Source organism: Rhinopithecus roxellana, chromosome 14 (assembly GCF_007565055.1).
Source record: "Rhinopithecus roxellana isolate Shanxi Qingling chromosome 14, ASM756505v1, whole genome shotgun sequence".
Lineage (NCBI taxonomy): Eukaryota > Metazoa > Chordata > Mammalia > Primates > Cercopithecidae > Rhinopithecus > Rhinopithecus roxellana.
Genome location: NC_044562.1, coordinates 115,857,378 through 115,872,902, shown reverse-complemented (window position 1 = coordinate 115,872,902; position 15,525 = coordinate 115,857,378). Strand labels below are relative to the sequence as shown.

Sequence of the window (15,525 nt, the reverse complement as noted above, 5' to 3'; positions counted from 1 at the left end):
GTGGCCCACAGCCTACACAGAATACCAGTTCGCATTCCTTTTTCCTCTGCATTATCTCCACTAAGGTTACCTCAAAGCTCAGTCAGTACCAGAAGAAGCATAGTCACATTTTGCTATGGTCTGAATGTGTCCCCCAAAGTTCATATGCAACTTAATCACCAATATGAGGCTATTAAGAGGCGGGGTGTTTAAGGAGTGATTAAATCATGAGCATGGAGCCCTCACAAATGGGACTGGGGCCCTTATAAAAGGGCTTGAGGGAGTGGGTCTGTTCCCTTCCCCCGCTTTTGTCTTCTGTCATGTGAGGGCACAGTGTTCCTCCCCTCCAGAGGATGCAGCAACAAGGTGTCACCTTGAAAGCAGAGAGACGATGCCCTTCTAGAACCTGCCGGCACCTTGATCTGGGACTTCCCAGCCTCAAGAACTGTGAGAAATAAACTTCTATTGTTTATATATTACCCAGTCTGAGGCATTTTGTGATAGCATCACAAGTGGACTAAAACACACTTCCCACTAAAACACAATAGCTCTAACCAACGGGGTGCCAGCTTCAAAAGCAAGTCAGCTAGCTTTATCGCCACAGGAGCCAGCCCAAAGACGACTACATATACAAAGCAAATCATCTTGGTTTTGCCTAAAGTCACTGTTCATAATGGTTCTCAAATTTAGTTGCATATTAGAACCATCTGGAGGGCTTTTAAAAATCCTTATGCCTACCTGGACCATTTAATATGAATCGCTGAGAATAAATCTAGGTGTTAGAGTTTTCGAAAGTTTACCAGGTAATTTCAATAGACAGCCACGTTTGAGAAGCAGTAGTTTAACCAGATCTATTAGCAATGGTCATTCCACAGTGGGTAATGTTAGAAAATACTGGCCCATTTGGAAATGAATAGTGACTATAGGCAGCAACAAAACTTATTTTTGATTACTCAGATGGCTGGATATCTAGTTTTCAGTTAAGCCAATCTTTAGTGCTTCCATGTTTTTCTCTGTCCTGTAGACCCCATTATCATCTCTACCTAAAAGTAAACAAGAAGAGTCTAGAAATGATAACACTACATTTCTCTTATGTGCAGGAGCTCCCCATAGTTCTTGCCCCTGACTTTTCATTAGAATCAACTGCAATATTTAAAGTACCAATGCAGGGCCCTAATCTCCGAAATGCTGGTTCAATTTGTGTACAGCTGTGATTCTTAACTCATCACCTGATAACCCTTTAGAAATACAAATTCTCAGGCCCTATCTCAGACCTACTGAATCAAAAACCCTAACCCTAACCCTAACCCTAACCCTAACCCTAACCCTAACCAGTTTTATTTCTAGACTTTATTTCTAGGTAGAAGGGTGTGGGAGCAGAAATCTGTGTTTTAATAAGCCCTCTGGACAATGATGATGCTGCTGAAGCTTGAAAACCACGGGTCTAGGCAGGGCAAAGCTTTCAGTGATTTCTTTGAAAAGTTTCACAGGTGTTTCTACTGCACACCCTAGGTGGAGTTTCCGGGGTTAAAGAGTACTAGCTTGGATAGTTGACGTTTCCTTTAATTTTGGTTTCCACGCTCTCCCAGTTTCCAATCCTCCATGAGAAGCAGAATACCACTCACTGGGCTGAATATGAGAACTCTTGTATAATTCCCGTGTTATGTTGAAAAATAATGGATTTGGTGGTGTTGTGTCCAAGCCATTTTAACAACTGAATTAGATCAGCAGTGAAACCCATCTAACTACTCATTCAAACATTTGTCAGTAAAATTCCCTGTTCTCATTATCTCTACCCCCACCAAATAAACAGACTTTCCTCCAAAGTAAAATAGCCAGTTAACAGTGACTCTGTAGCCAAATATAACCATCTATTTTTTTATAGGATAAAAGAGACATGAATATAATGGGTATTTCTTTATTTTGAAATGGGCCTTTGGGTCAAAATTCCATGCTTCAGTTCAGTGTTCATCTCATCCTTCAAAAAAAAAATTTAATAGTTTAAAAATCTCAAGGGATTTTATTTGTGCAACGATGACATTTAGAATTCTAAATTTTAGAGACTGCGTGAAAGTCTCTGGCAAGATATGTAATCAATGGAATCTTTATATGAACATCAATTCATACATTACATCAAAGAGGTTACTATGCACTGACTAATGCCTCAAAGAGTGGCAGACAGACTGGCTGTTCTCTTGTCCTACATTTCACTGGACCTGGGGGTACAGGGGAAGGTATTACCTCCTGTGGAGTGCCAAAAATACTTCGCGAGAAAGGAAACAATCCTATGGCTCAGTTTATGTCTCTGAGAATCTCTGATATGTTACTGGTGTGGTACAAAAGATCTAATAGCCTTAGAAAAGAGGAGCAGCTGAGATTGCAAGCATGCCTCTCTTTATACATGCACCAAAGTCAAAAGGGCTGTTCACTCACAGACAGCCCAGGGGACCCCAATCAGTCTACTGAGAGTTTACCTCGAGGGCAGTAGATGTCTGGAGCCCATCGGTTGCACTCATAATTGTCTGCTGCCTTTTCACAGGTGAAACATTTAAATCCACCAGGATATGGTGTGGCTAAAAAAAAGGATTAAGAGAAAAGATTAATTTTTAGACAAGGCACAGAATCCTGTGAAGTTTGATGTTTTCTTCATTTTAAAGAAAGGATTCTCAAGACAACTTAGCAGTTTCTTAAACATTCAACTACCATATGACCCAGCAACTTTACTCTTGGGCATTGATCCCTGAGAAATGAACATTTGTATTCATGCATAAATCTGTACACAAGTGTCAACAGCAACTTTATTTGTCATAGCCCAAAACTGGAAATATCATCGATGTTCTTCAGTGGATGAATGGCTAAACAAACTGTTGGACATCCATACTATGGAACATTAGTCAGCAAGAAAAATGAATGAACTGTTACTACTTTCAACAACTTGGGTGAGTTTCCAGGAAATTATTTGGAGTGAATAAAGCCCATCCCAAAAGGTTATATATTGCATGGTTCCATTTATATGACATTTTTGAAATGATTAGTGGTTGTCAGGGGTTAGGGATGGCAGAGATGGGAGTAGGTATGGACAGGTGGGGAGAGAGGTGGGTTTGAGGCCAGCTGGAGGAACCCTTGTGCTACTGAAAGTCTTCAGTGTGTCGACTGTGGTGGAGGATACACAAACCTACACATGATAAAATTAGGTAGAACTAAATGTGCACACACAGAGTAAAATCGGGGAAATCAGAATGACATTGGTAGATTGATTGTATTGATATTAATATATTGGTTGTGATATTATGCTATAGTTTTTTTTGTTTTTTTTTTTTTGGGTTTCACTCTCGTTGCCCAGGCTGGAGTGCAGTGGCATAATCTCAGCTCATGGCAACCTCCATCTCCCGGGTTCAAGCGATTCTCCTGCCTCAGCCTCCCAAGTAGCTGGGATTACAGGCATGTGCCACCATACCCAGCTAATTTTGTATTTTTAGTAGAGATGGAGTTTCACCATGTTGGCCAGGCTGGTCTTGAACTCCTGACTTCAGGTGATCCACCCGCCTTGGCCTCCAAAAGTGCTGGGATTACAGGTATAAATCACCACACCCGGCCTATGCTATAGTTTTTCAAAATGTCACCACTGGGACAAACTGTATAAGGAGTACATGGGATCTCAGTGTATTATTTCTCAAACTCCTGGCCTCAAGGGATTTTCCAGCCTCGGCCTCCCACACTGCTGGTGTTACAGGCATGAACTACCACACTCAGCATCACTGTACTATGTCCTAAAATTGCATATGACTGTAAAATTATCTCAATAAAAATTTTAATTAAAAAGGCATTCTCTGGATTTCTAATACCTTACTCATGTCAACTTATACACAGATGTCAACATGCAAATAAAAATATTGGGTTGAATCATCACGAAATTTCCTGATGTTTGAGCATTTCAATCTATAAGAGTGGCAATTTCTCTGGTACACTGTAAAATTTTTATCTGATCAGACCTGATGTTATGAATCCCTGGAGATGGTGAGCCTTAGCTAAGAGAAGAGTCTTCATTGCTCAAATATATGCTGCCCATGCAGAGGTGACCCTCTTCAGGTGTCTTTTGGACCCATGTCCATAGAAGCCGGATGCTGAGGGGACGTGGGGATGAGGCACCAGACGCTATCAGCTCCAGCCTGAGGACTAGGCCATTCCAGGAAACCCCACTTAACTCTTCCCACCACTCCCACTGGTGAGTTTCTTCTTCCTGCCTTCAGAAGGAACCATCCTCCAAGTGCTTTCATTCTTTACCTATAAGCTCAGGTGGGGAGGGGTCACACGAGATTCTAGCTCTGGAGATTGTCAGGGGCACCCAGGGCCTTCCCTCCACAAAAAGATGAGGATCACCGAAGAATGTCAGGCCCAGCTGTTCTTTGTCCTTACCACTGATGTGCATTTAATTGCTTCTTAGCTCTAATCATTTGCTTGCTTCACTACTTAGAGTTTTGCCTTTCATAAACAAAACTTGTGTTGTTTAATTTGTAAAATTACCTGGCCTATTTGAAAGCTGCAAACACTCAAACACTTCATCTGCAGGAGCCAACTGTTCTCCCTCGCAGATGGCTGAGCCTGCATATCCCACTGGTGGAAATAATCATCTCAGGGTAAATTGCTCTGCCCACATGGAACCAATTAGATATGTTATCAAAAATAAATGAAGGAGAAGGCAGCAGCTTAAGGCCAGAACGATGGACCAGATATCACTTTGATTTTCACCTTGCCGAGAATAGCTGCCCATCTATGTACATGCTTGCATTACTTCACAGACCTGACTGTGACAATATCAAATAATGTATCATAATCAAAAGTCATAAGCAGTCTAAAAAAGACGAGTAATCAGAACTTTTTATGGGCCCATTTGCATGTTCTAAGTCTCTCACATAGTAACTCAAATTCATAAACAGAATGACAGAAAAAGTGCATAGATCATTTTACAAAATGATGGAAAGCAGCTTAGACACAGCCATCCAACCACTCCATTTTCATGAGGAAATTTTAATAGGGGAAAATGTCATATAATTGTGATAAAGTATTTTGTAAACTATAAACAAATACTTTTTATATCTTCACATTACCCACCTATAGAAAAATGGGTTACACTTGAATTGAAAGGTTCTATTTAGCTAAGGACAGGTATACCTTGTTGTATCACAATTCATTTTAGCACACTTTGCAAACACTGTATTTTTACAAATTGAAGTTTTGTGGCAACCCACACTAAGCAAGTCTATCGGTGTCATTTTCCAATTGCACGTGCTCACTTCATGTCTGTGTCACATTTCGGGAATGCTTGAAATATGCCAAACTTTTTCATTACTTTTGTATCTGTATGGTGACTTGTGATCAGTAATCTCTGAAATACTATTATGATTGTTTGGGGGCACCACAAACTGCACCCACATAAAATGGTGAACTGAATAAATGTGTATGTTTTGACTGCTCCATCAACCTGCTATTCTTCCATCTCTCTCTCTCTCCCTTTCCCTGCCCCAGACCTCCATATTTTCTGAGATACAACAATACTGAAATTAGGCCAGTTAGTAACCCTACAAATGCCTCTAAGTGTTCAGGTGAAAGGAAGAGTAACACAATTTTCACTTTAAATCAAAACGTAGATATGATTAAGATTGCTGAGGAAGGCATGTTGAAAGCTGAGATAGGCTGAAAGCTAGGCCTCTTGTACCAGTTAGCCAAGTTGTAAATGTAAAGGAAAGGTTCTTGAAGGAAGTTTAAAATGCTACTTTAATGAATACATGAATGTTAAGAATGTAGAACAGCCTTTTTGCTGATACAGAGAAAGTTTGAGTGGTCTGGATAGAAGATCATACCAGCCACAGCACTCCCTTAAACCAAGGCCTAATCCAAGGCAAGGTCCTAACTGTCATTAGTTCTATAAAGGCTCAGAGACATGAAGAAGGTGCAGAAGAAAAGTCTGGAGCTAGCAGAGAATGGTTCATATGGTTTAAGGAAAAAATCCATTTCCATAACATAAAATCATAAGGTAAAATGCAAAGTACTAATGAAGAAGTTGCAGCAAGTTATCCAGAAAATCTAGTTAAGATCACTGAACATGATGGCACTGAAAAGATTTTCAGTGTAGACAAAACAGCCTTATATTGGAAGAAGACACCTAGGACTTTCATAGCTAGAGAGGAAAAGTCAATGCCTGGCTTCAAAGGACAGGCTGATTCTTTTGTTAGATGCTAATACAGCTGGTGACTTTTAAATTGAAGCCAATGCTAATTTATCATTCTTAAAATCCTTGAGACTTTAAGAATTATGTTAAATCTACTCTATCTGTGCACTATAAATGGAACAACAAAGCCTGGATGATAGCACATTTATTTACAGAATGGTCCACTGAATATTGTAAGCCCGCTGTTGAGATCTACTGCTCAGAAAAAAGTATTTCTTTCAAAATACTACTGCTCATTGGCAATACACCTGGTCACTCAAGCGCTCTGACGGAGATCTACAAGGAAATTAATGCTGTTTTCATGCCTGTGAACCCAACATCCCTTCTGTACGTGATGAATCAAGAAGTCGTTTTGAGTTTCAAGTTTTATTATTTAAGAAATATATTTGTAAGCCTATAGCTGCCATAGATCATGATTCCGCTGATGAATCTGAGCAAAGTAAATTTAAAAACCTTATAGAAAGGATTAATCATCTAGGTACCATTAAGAACATTTGTGATTCACAGGAGGTCAAAATATCAACATTAACAGCAGTTTGGAAATATGTGATTCCAACCATCACAGATGACTTTGATTTCAGTAGAGAAAGTAACTGCAGATGTGGTGCACGCAGCAAGAGAACTAGAATTAGAAGCGGAGCCTGAAAAAGCGACCAAATTGCTGCAATCTTTTGATAGAAGTTAAATGAATGAGGTGTTGGCTTCTTATGAATGAGCAAAAAAAGCAGTTTCTTGAGATGGAATCTACTCCTGGTGAAGATGCTATGAACATTGTTGAAATGACAAAAAAGGATTTAGAACATCATAGAACTGTTGATAAAGCAGTGGCAGGGTTTTGATAGGATTAATTCCAATTTTGAAAGAAGTTCTGCTGTGAGTAGAATGCTGTCAAACAGCATCACATGCTACGGAGAAATCTTTTGTGAAGGGCAGAATAAGCTGATATGGTAAACTTCGTTGTTGTCTTATTTTTAAAAATTGCCACAGCTACCCCAGCCTTCAGCAACCACCACCCTGATCATTCAACAGCCATCAATATCAAGGCAACACACTCCACCAGCAAAAGGCTCAGATGATCCTTAGCATTTTAACAATAAAGTCTTTTTAAATTAAGATATGTACATTGTTGGCGGAACATGGTGGCCAACAATGCAATCTCAGCACTTTGGCAGACCGAGTCAGGTGGATAGCTTGAGCTCACAAGTTTGAGACCAGTCTGAGCAACACGGAGAAATCCTGTCTCTACTAAAAATACAAAAATTAGCCAGGCGTGGTGGCGAACACCTGTGGTCCCCGCTACACAGGAGGCTGAGGTGGAGGATCGCTCGAGCCCAGGTGGCAGTGGTTGCAGTAAACCGAGACTGCACCACTGCACTCCAACCTGGGCCACAGAACCAAACCCTGCCTCAAAAAAAAAAAAAAAAAAAAAAAAAAAAAAAGGAAAAAAGATATGCACGTTGTTTTTTAGACATAATGCTATTCCACACTTAATAGACTATGGTATAATGTAAACGTAACTTTTATATGCACAAGGAGACCAAAAAATTTGCATAACTTGCTTTATTGTGGTTAATTGCTTTGTTGTGGTGGTCTGAAACTGATCCTGCAATAATCTCTAAGGTATTCCTGTACGTGTCTGAAGAATTAAAGTATCAAAAACAAAACAGGTTCTCAAACGCCAAAGCCATGCAATACTCTTGCAGATATTTTAATTAATCATATAAAATATTTTAGGAAATTGTCCTGATTGGATACATTAAAAAATAGTTTCCCTATCAAGTTTAAAATGCTCAATACATAAACAACTTTCAAAGATTGGACTTTAAAATAGCTTGTAAAATTTGAAGTTGAATGATCAAAGTAGACATTTTGGAAAAAAAAAAGATATAAAGCATTTGTCAAAGAACAGCATTTCTCAAAAAAAGGATCATCATATTCACCAAGGTTTATGGCTGCAAGCTACCCGTACCACTTCAGTTTGCATGATTAATTCACTGGGGCATCAAATTTTATCTGTTCTGTCACTGCAGCCAGTAAAATTTTTGGATGGAATATTGAATTAGTTATTCCTGGAAACTTTCCCATCAGAGATAAATTAAGAATTCTCAATGAAGACTGACGATCCAACTACTCCAAGAACAAACTTATTGAGACCCTAACCCTAGTAAGTTGTAGTGCTCCCAAATTTGCATTACTTAATAGACTTTTCAAAATGATCTTTTGAGAGACAAGTGACATACTAAATCAAACACTTATTTCTTACATAAGCAGGCCTGGATTCTGAAATTAACCCAAAGTATACTGAAATTTAAAAAGGAATGGGGACTAAAATACTATGGCAGCAAAATGAAGCTTTGCTTAAATTCATTTATCTCTGAGTTTATCAGCACGTATCACTGACAACCAAATTATCTCATTTTGGGTGAATTTTCTTTTAGAATCTACAGTTCCATTATCTGTGCACAGTCTCAATGGTTAGAGTTTAATATTTGCTTATAGGAACTTTTATTGACATCTTGGCAGGTAATACCAATTAGTGAATAATCACACCCTGATTAATGACAAATTTCTGCAAACATACTGCTTTAAGTGGATAATTAAGGTATAATACCAAGTAAATGGTTAAATTCTTCCCTCTTCAGATATTTTGCCAAAAATGAGGTCTACAGATGAACAACTATCACTATCTCCAGTAACTTGCTAACTGACACTGCATCTGATAAAGAGTTTTTTTTTTTTTTTTAAAAAAAAAAAGGACGGAAAGAGGTTCCTAAGAGATGTGCTATTTGCTTCTTTGTTACTTCAAAGCATTGCAGAGCAAGCGGAGTTTCAAACTGTTGTGGCCCCAGCTGTGAATGAATCTAATTTGGCTCTTGATCACAGAGTTAATAAGCTCAGTACTCTGTATTTCAGGGCATAAGTCCTTGGTCCCTTAAGAGAAGGTGATTGTAAAGAAAAAAAGAAACACTAAAGTGCCCAGTTACTTCCTGTAAAATAATCTGTCCATTAACTCTCATGGTCAGCCATAGTTCAACCGACCATAATTCATTTGTACGGTATCAGAAAAGATTTAGTCTTTGTTTCCACCTCTTGGAACTTTTGCCTAGACAAAGGCCTTCAGTTACCAAAACCGTGGTGAGAACAGACTTTTGTTTTGAAAGGTATGCTGATGTGTAACGCATCCAAACATTTTTTGATTCTTACCAAATTAACTTCCATTGTTTATGAAAACTGGATGCAAATATAAAAATTCTAGAAATCTAATAAATGTATCTTTTTTCTCAGTCCACTTGGCAACAAAATATTGTGAGTACAATTTTAATAGGGACATATTTCTAACAGAAATAAATACATTATCTGGTACCTTCCCAGAAAGTCCCCTTATTCTCCAAGATTTACGTAATATAGTCTGAACAAACTTATTTGGCTCTCTACGTGGACACAAACAAGCCCCCACAGGAATACAGCTCTTTGGTGCACATGATTAAGGAAAGATTCAAAACATGCAACCAGAAGAAAATTGGATATTCTTAGGAAAGGTTTCCTTCTATTCTAAGGAAAGAAATGGAGGCCAAGAATAGGTTGCAGCCACTTAGTATATTAAATTCTGCTATCTCTTATGATGTCTGACTACCAAATAAGCAGCTCCATTTCTCTTAATACTAACTCTTGTTTTGAAATTTTTTATTTGATTTGGTATTTTAATCATAGGCTGGGAAGAAATTCATTTTTCACATAAAAACAAGCAAAGAAAAAAACAACAACAAATGACACAAGGATTATAGAAAAGAACATTATTGAATACAGTGCTTCAGATTTGAAAGCCATGAAGTTTCTTTCTTTTAAATGTTCAGAAACTTCAAAGATTAGGAAACCAGAAAGCAAAAAAGATTAGTCATGGGAGGCTGAATTTTCCCAGCCTGGGTTCCAATCTCTCCCCAGTTATTGTCAGTGATGGCTGTTCTGGGCATTGGAATGAGGAGAAAATAGCTTCTGTTTGTCTGGTACAGAAAATGTGTGTGTGTTCTCATGCCTCCAGCATCACTGTATTCCTCCTTCAGCAGGTTCTGAGCTTCATGTTACATATTGTAACATTAATGAAATGTGGCTCACTCACAAAAGAACCCTGTTTGTGCCTTCATCTACAAAGTGAGGTGACTACATAAATAATTCAAAATCAAACTAATCCCAGACTTCCCTCATATATTTTTTACCGTCTATGTTCAACAGATACCTACTTATTTGTAGAGACTACATCTTAACATGGTCTATTGCTCAAGGACAGAGAACCATGCCATTTAAAACATCAAAGTGTAAAAACACACACACCACAAACTTCTAAAATAGTTCAAAGAAATTAGAAGTTAATGCTGATTTAAAAGTGGACAGAACAGGCCGGGCGTGATGGCTCACACCTGTAATTCCAGAACTTTGGGAGGTTGAGGTGGAAGGATCACGAGGTCAGGAGATCAAGACCATCCTGGCTAACACAGTGAAACCCGTCTACTAAAACTACAAGAAAAAAAAAAAAAAAAGAATTAGCCGGGTGTGGTTATGGTTGCCTATAGTTCCAGATACTCGGGAAGCTGAGGCAGGAGAATGGTGTGAACCCAGGAGGCGGAGCTTGCAGTGAGCCAAGATGGCACCACTGTACTCCAATCTGGACGACAGAGACAGACTGTTTCAAAAATAAAAATTAAAATTAAAAAAAAATTGACAGAATAAACAAAGTTCTGGCCAAGTAGCAGCCATTCATAGTAACTTCACTCTAACAAGAATTTATACAGTATTCCCATCATAAGTTATGGAAGGAGACTCTAAAGAGAACTTGGACCCTGATCTGCTAGTGAATCATCTACTTATAATCTCCCTTAGGAACAACTTCTGTCCTTCTCCATATCTCAAAATCATATCAGAAAACCTCAATTCTTTTTTCTTTTACTTTTATTTGTATTTGTTTTATGCTGCATTTATTCCTATGCCATATGTTTTTGTTTCTTCAGTTTCTTACGGGATATCTTTTTCTTCTCGGCAACCTCCTCTTCTGGTTTAGGAACAATTTGATTCTTTTCAGTAAGGGTCACCTCGATGTGACAGGGGGAGCTCACGTACGGCTCTTTAAGTAAGTTCAGCCGTGCATCTTGGATCCCTTGCTCACCTGGATAGGCTCAATGACCAGGGAATCTACATCTAAACCCTTAAGTACAGCATGACTCTCTGTGTTTTTAAGCATGGGCAGCAAAAAATCAGCACTCTTTTCAGGCCACTGATCCTGTGTTCAGCTTCACTGTTTGGCCTGGGCACAGCTACCAACTCCACCATTGTAATGTTAGAATGGTAGACATTAGTTTTGTAAAATGACACCTTTCAGACAACTTAGTGGCTTTTTGTACAGGCATACACTTGATGGCCTGGGCAGTTTCACAGGTGTTCTTAAAATGAACATGAAGATCTGACCCTGATTTGCATAATTTCGTTTTCCAGGTCAAGTTTATAGTGAACCATTTTTACAGATCACCTCAGGCCAGTGAGGGGAAGAGGAAGCCCTACTAATTCTTTACATATGGCAAGTTTCTTCTAATCAGGCCATGGCTTTATTTAATTAACATTGGTCATATGAGCAGAACTTTTCCATCAATTTTTCAAGAGCAGAAGTGATTTCCCACGGCTTGCAAGACTCAGCCTTCAAGACCTCCTTCTGAAATTGACTTTCCAAATAGAGGCCCACCACACAGGGCACTGACCCACCACACTACTGAGGCAGAAGTGGTGTGTGTGTTGTTAAATCCAGTCACCTTAATTCTCCTTCCCACTCTGTGTGTACAATCACAGCCTCCATGTAGGTCCAGTGTGGACCTTTTCTGCAGCCCAGTTACTACTGAGTCTGTCACTGACGTTGAGAAAGAATCACACAGAAGTTGAGAACTCTGGCAATCAACCCTAAGAGACAGAAACCTAGGTTTTTGATTCGCCAAGTCTAATAAAGTAGCATGCCTGTTTGCAGAAAACAGCAAAATGCAATCTAGAAAACAGAACAAATATTAAAGCACCTTCTCTTCATGAATATTATTAAAATAAAAAGCCCCACGAAACAAGCAGTCATATAAGTCTTCCATATGATTAACCAGTGGGCACCAGACTATACTGGTAAGAGGGTACGGAGACAATAGAAATCTAAAAAAATTATTTGCTGCCTATTAAAAGTGTATGGGAGTTATATAACACTGGAGCAGTGTATTCTCAGCACCCCCAGTTTACTAAGCCAATGATAATAAAAGCAACAATGTAAATAACCATTTGATTGCTGGTGAGGTCTAGGCCTAGTGTTTTACAGATATTATTTCTGTTCCATAAAATAATGCTACAGAGTATGTACTATATTACTTTATCACTTTAGAAAAGACAAAATTAACACAAAGAATTCTCCTAACATTGACTGAGCATTTCCTATGTCTCACACTCACTGCTAAGTGCTTCATACACATTTTAAATTTAATCTTTACAATGATAGGGAATTTATTTTAAGTCAAAAGCAGCCAAGCTAGTTGCTGACCCTAGTGGGTGGACTCCAAGCCCCAGGGCATTCTGCATACCACCTCTCAGCTAACCCAGAACATGCAGACATTAAATATTCCAACCACGTGGATTGAAGGAGTCCACATGGCTGCCTTCACTTTGTAGACTATGTGATCCTCAAAAGCAAGGACTGTGTTTGATTTGCCTTTATGCTTTCAAGCCTATCACAATCCTTGACACACAGTGGACACTCAAACTATATGTGTTAAGCAGAGCATTTCAAAAGAGTCATGCACCTTGGGGCAAAAGCTGAAGGTCAGAATACACACAATACAACCAGCTCTCACCTCAACAGGAGCAATAGAGAAGACGATTCATACAAACAGACACAATAAATACAAAGATACAGAACGAAAGAGGAAATCAAACTGCTGTGTTTCCTAAAGTGTGATCCTTAGAATATCTGCAGCAGAAGTACTCGAAGTTCTTGCTGAAAGCAAAAATCCACAGGTACAGCCTGAGATACATGCAAATCAGAAACTCTGGGGCAGGGATCTGGGCATCTATGTTGTTATGCATTCCCTAGATAATTCTTAAATATAGGAAATCAAAAGGAGGGAGAGGGCATTGGAAGTTGTGGGAGGAAATTATGCTGAAACTGAGAATTAGATGCACAGAGAGGAAGACCAGCTATTATCTCACCTATAAAGGACTGATCTTTTACAAACAATCCTCCTTCTGGGATATGGTGGTTCACTTTAATGGCTGACTTAGGACCGGCATGAGTACAAGGGGAAGAGTGTTCAGAATCAGAGTGATTGTGTAGGGAACAGAGAAAACAAGCCCAATAATTTGCCTTAACACCACCAAAAATCTTCTTGTGAAAAGGTGAGGGTAAAGCATAAAACATCTTTTGTAAATTACTGCGCCCCCCTAACTAAATCACCAGAAGTTTTCACTATACTGAAGGATGCCTTCTCCTGGCTGGTTTTGGAACCACTTCTTATTTGAGATAAAGTGATATTTCTGCAGCAAAGAGAACAGTCTTACTTGAAGGGTGGAGGTAGATAATGTCTTTCACTGTGAAATCTCGGGACTGAGCAGCTTTCAGACAATCCGCCAGCAGGCTCAGGAGCAGGAGCCAGGCCAGAGCAGGGCCAGGTTCCATGGCAGACCAAAGCGTCACTCATACAGAGGGCCTGGGAGCGGGCACTCAGGACGACAGCAGAGAACTTGCACCTGAAAAATGAAGAATCATCTCAGTGATCGACTGCAGAAAGCCACAGGAGGCTTGGCTGAGCTCCCATGCTGGTAAGATGGGATGGAGAGGAACAGGGCATAAGGAAGTGGGTAGACATGGAGAGAAACTTTATCAACAGTAATTTTAGAGAACTTAGAACATTCCAGCCCAGATACAGTCTTAATCAGGTTGCTAAGGCTCAATTGGTAGACATATCCTCTTATACCCAGCAGAGACTGTATCAAGGAGACTGAATTTTAACGAAATCCAGCTACTTTTTGCCAGGAGGCCACAGGATGGCTGTCAGAGTACGATAAAGAAGTCAGGAGCAAAAGCTCAGAAGCATTTCCCTGAGAATGGTGCAGGTCAGATAGGGAGTGCAGCCGTACTGGGCCACGGTGTCCATGCAAACCTGTAGAGGGCAGACTTTCAGATTTGGGAAAACAAACAAATACAGGAAAGCTGGTCTCTCCAAAATCAAAAAGTGCCTCCGTGACACAAAATCTCCTTAATGTAACTAATATTTGTTGACCAGGTACTACTGAAGTCCTTTATGTATATCCATTTATTCCCCCAGCAACCCTATGAGGTAGGCACAATTATTAAACCATTTTGGGTAAACTGGGGATCAGCAAATAAGTAGCAGATCTGACTCCAACCCAGGCAATGTGGCTTTGGAGTCTGCATTTTTAAACACTAGGCATTTCTGTGTTCTTAAGACTGACTTAAGGTGTATTTTAAAAACTGATTGGATGGGCGCGGTAGCTCACGCCTCTAATCCCAGCACTTTGGGAGGCCAAGGCGGGTGGATCGCCTGAGGTTGGGAGTTCGAGACCAGCCTGGCCAACAAAGTGAAACCCTGTCTCTACGAAAAATACAAAAAATAAGCTGGGTGTGGTAGTGGGCACCTGTAATCCCAGCTACTCGGGAGGGTGAGGCAGGAGAATCGCTTAAACCTGGGAAGCGGAGGTTGCAGTGAGCTGAGTTTGCACTGTTGCACTCCAGCCTGGTCAACAAGAGTGAAACTCCATCTCGGCGGGGGGAAAAAAACTGGTAAGATCGTGTTGTCGCTATAGCACGAAGTGATTATTATCTACTCTGTCCTTTATTCTGATTGTCCTTTTTTCACTCAAAATTGAGGAAAAGACAAATCTGTAATAAGGCTGAATTGCTCTGCTTACTGGGAATGCAGAGATCTGTCCTAATCTTTACATAGGTGCTATTCTCTTACTATCTTCTTGGTTTCCTATAAAGCTTATTCCTCATGTTCTACTACTTTTCTAAGTACCATTATCTCTATTTCTCTGCCAGAAGTCAAGGTTATTAATTTTATTTTAACCTAGCTGAAAACCAACAATTTTGATATTTTGTTTAATATAAATGTTCAACAAGATTTTTTAAATGCATAACAAAAGAATTCCAAAATTTGTAAAAATACGTACGCAAGGAAATATATTATGAAACAGAAACTCAGTAGAAAAAATCAGTATGACCCAATCAGATCTAGAATATACTACAAAGCAAAATTAATCAAAACACAATGATAGAAAGTGTAAAAATG

General features: G+C 39.4%; 1 protein-coding gene across 1 annotated transcript in view; it reads right to left on the bottom strand.

Annotated features, from left to right (window-relative positions):
• LYPD6 (LY6/PLAUR domain containing 6) overlaps window positions 1-13,892 on the bottom strand; it is a 31,706-nt gene extending 17,814 nt beyond the window's left edge. Inside the window, 2 exon segments of the mRNA XM_030916568.1 lie at window positions 2,454-2,552; window positions 13,775-13,892. Coding sequence (XP_030772428.1) covers window positions 2,454-2,552; window positions 13,775-13,892 — 217 coding nt within the window.
• Between the last annotated feature and the right edge of the window lie 1,633 nt (window positions 13,893-15,525).